We start from the raw sequence: 1053 nt of genomic DNA on the forward strand, positions 1-1053 counted from the left end.
GATTAAATATTCAAAAAAATAAATCTAAATCATACGAAAGGAACACATATTCAATACATTTTACTTTGCTACTGATAATCGCTAGATAGAATACCTTGTGTCTTACTAGTAAAAAATAATTTAGTTTCAATAGACGTAGCTTAATACGTTTGAGAATTAAGATTTTGAGTTTAATTACTTGTTGGCGTGTAACCGTTTTTATAATTACTAGGCCAAAGAAAAATTTAATATTTTATTATTTTTAAACTTAATATATAAATATATTTTTCAAAAGACGACTCAAGTTAAAAGCTCCAAATCTGAAAAGAAAGAAATATCCCCGACTTTCCAAGAAGAAAAACAATTACTACTACTATTCCACTTCCCTAGAAAAGAAATCAGTTTTGGCTTGCTCCTATTGACTTATACTAGTACTCTACTTCTTTCTATATTATATTGTCAAAAACGTTAAGCATCTAATCAAATATATCAATGGAGAAAATTGGAAAAAGATTTGAAGGGAAAGTGGTGATTGTCACAGCTTCAACACAGGGTATTGGTTTTAGTATTGCTGAGAGGCTTGCTTTAGAAGGTGCTTCTGTTGTTATCTCCTCTCGTAAACAGGTTTTTTTTTCTTCACCCAATTCTTTTTTTTGCCAATTTTTGGAGAATTCTTCATTTGAGTATTTCAGATTTTGCTATAGTTTGATGCTTTTTTTTTTTTTTTCCTTTCAGTCATCTGGTTGCATATACTCCCTACTAAATCAGTGGGAAAATTTGGCAAATGATGATAAGCTCATCTAGTTTTCAATTAGGATATTAATTTTCTTAATTTTTATGAAAATAATATACACATGTTAAAGCTAGATAAAATTACTAGGAATTGCAGCTTTTTGTAGTTATATATGCATTTTGTACTAGAAAAATTGTGTCAGACAAAAGGCATAGGACCATTGTTTTCTTGTTGACTTTATGTTTGAATTCTGGTGGATCAGAATTGCGGTCCGACCAAGAATGTCCGAGGTGCGAAATTGGGAATCTGTATAGGTAGCGGAGGTTGAGAGGAGTGCACGG

General features: G+C 30.9%; 1 protein-coding gene across 1 annotated transcript in view; it reads left to right on the forward strand.

Moving 5' to 3' along the window:
* Positions 283–1053, forward strand: part of LOC109242865 (tropinone reductase-like 3) — a 3886-nt gene continuing 3115 nt past the window's right edge. The window contains exon 1 of the mRNA XM_019409747.1: positions 283–603. Coding sequence (XP_019265292.1) covers positions 472–603 — 132 coding nt within the window. The 5' untranslated portion in view covers positions 283–471. The remainder of the gene's footprint in view (positions 604–1053) is intronic.

The sequence above is a fragment of the Nicotiana attenuata genome, chromosome 2, assembly GCF_001879085.1.
Source record: "Nicotiana attenuata strain UT chromosome 2, NIATTr2, whole genome shotgun sequence".
NCBI classification, from domain to species: Eukaryota; Viridiplantae; Streptophyta; class Magnoliopsida; order Solanales; family Solanaceae; genus Nicotiana; species Nicotiana attenuata.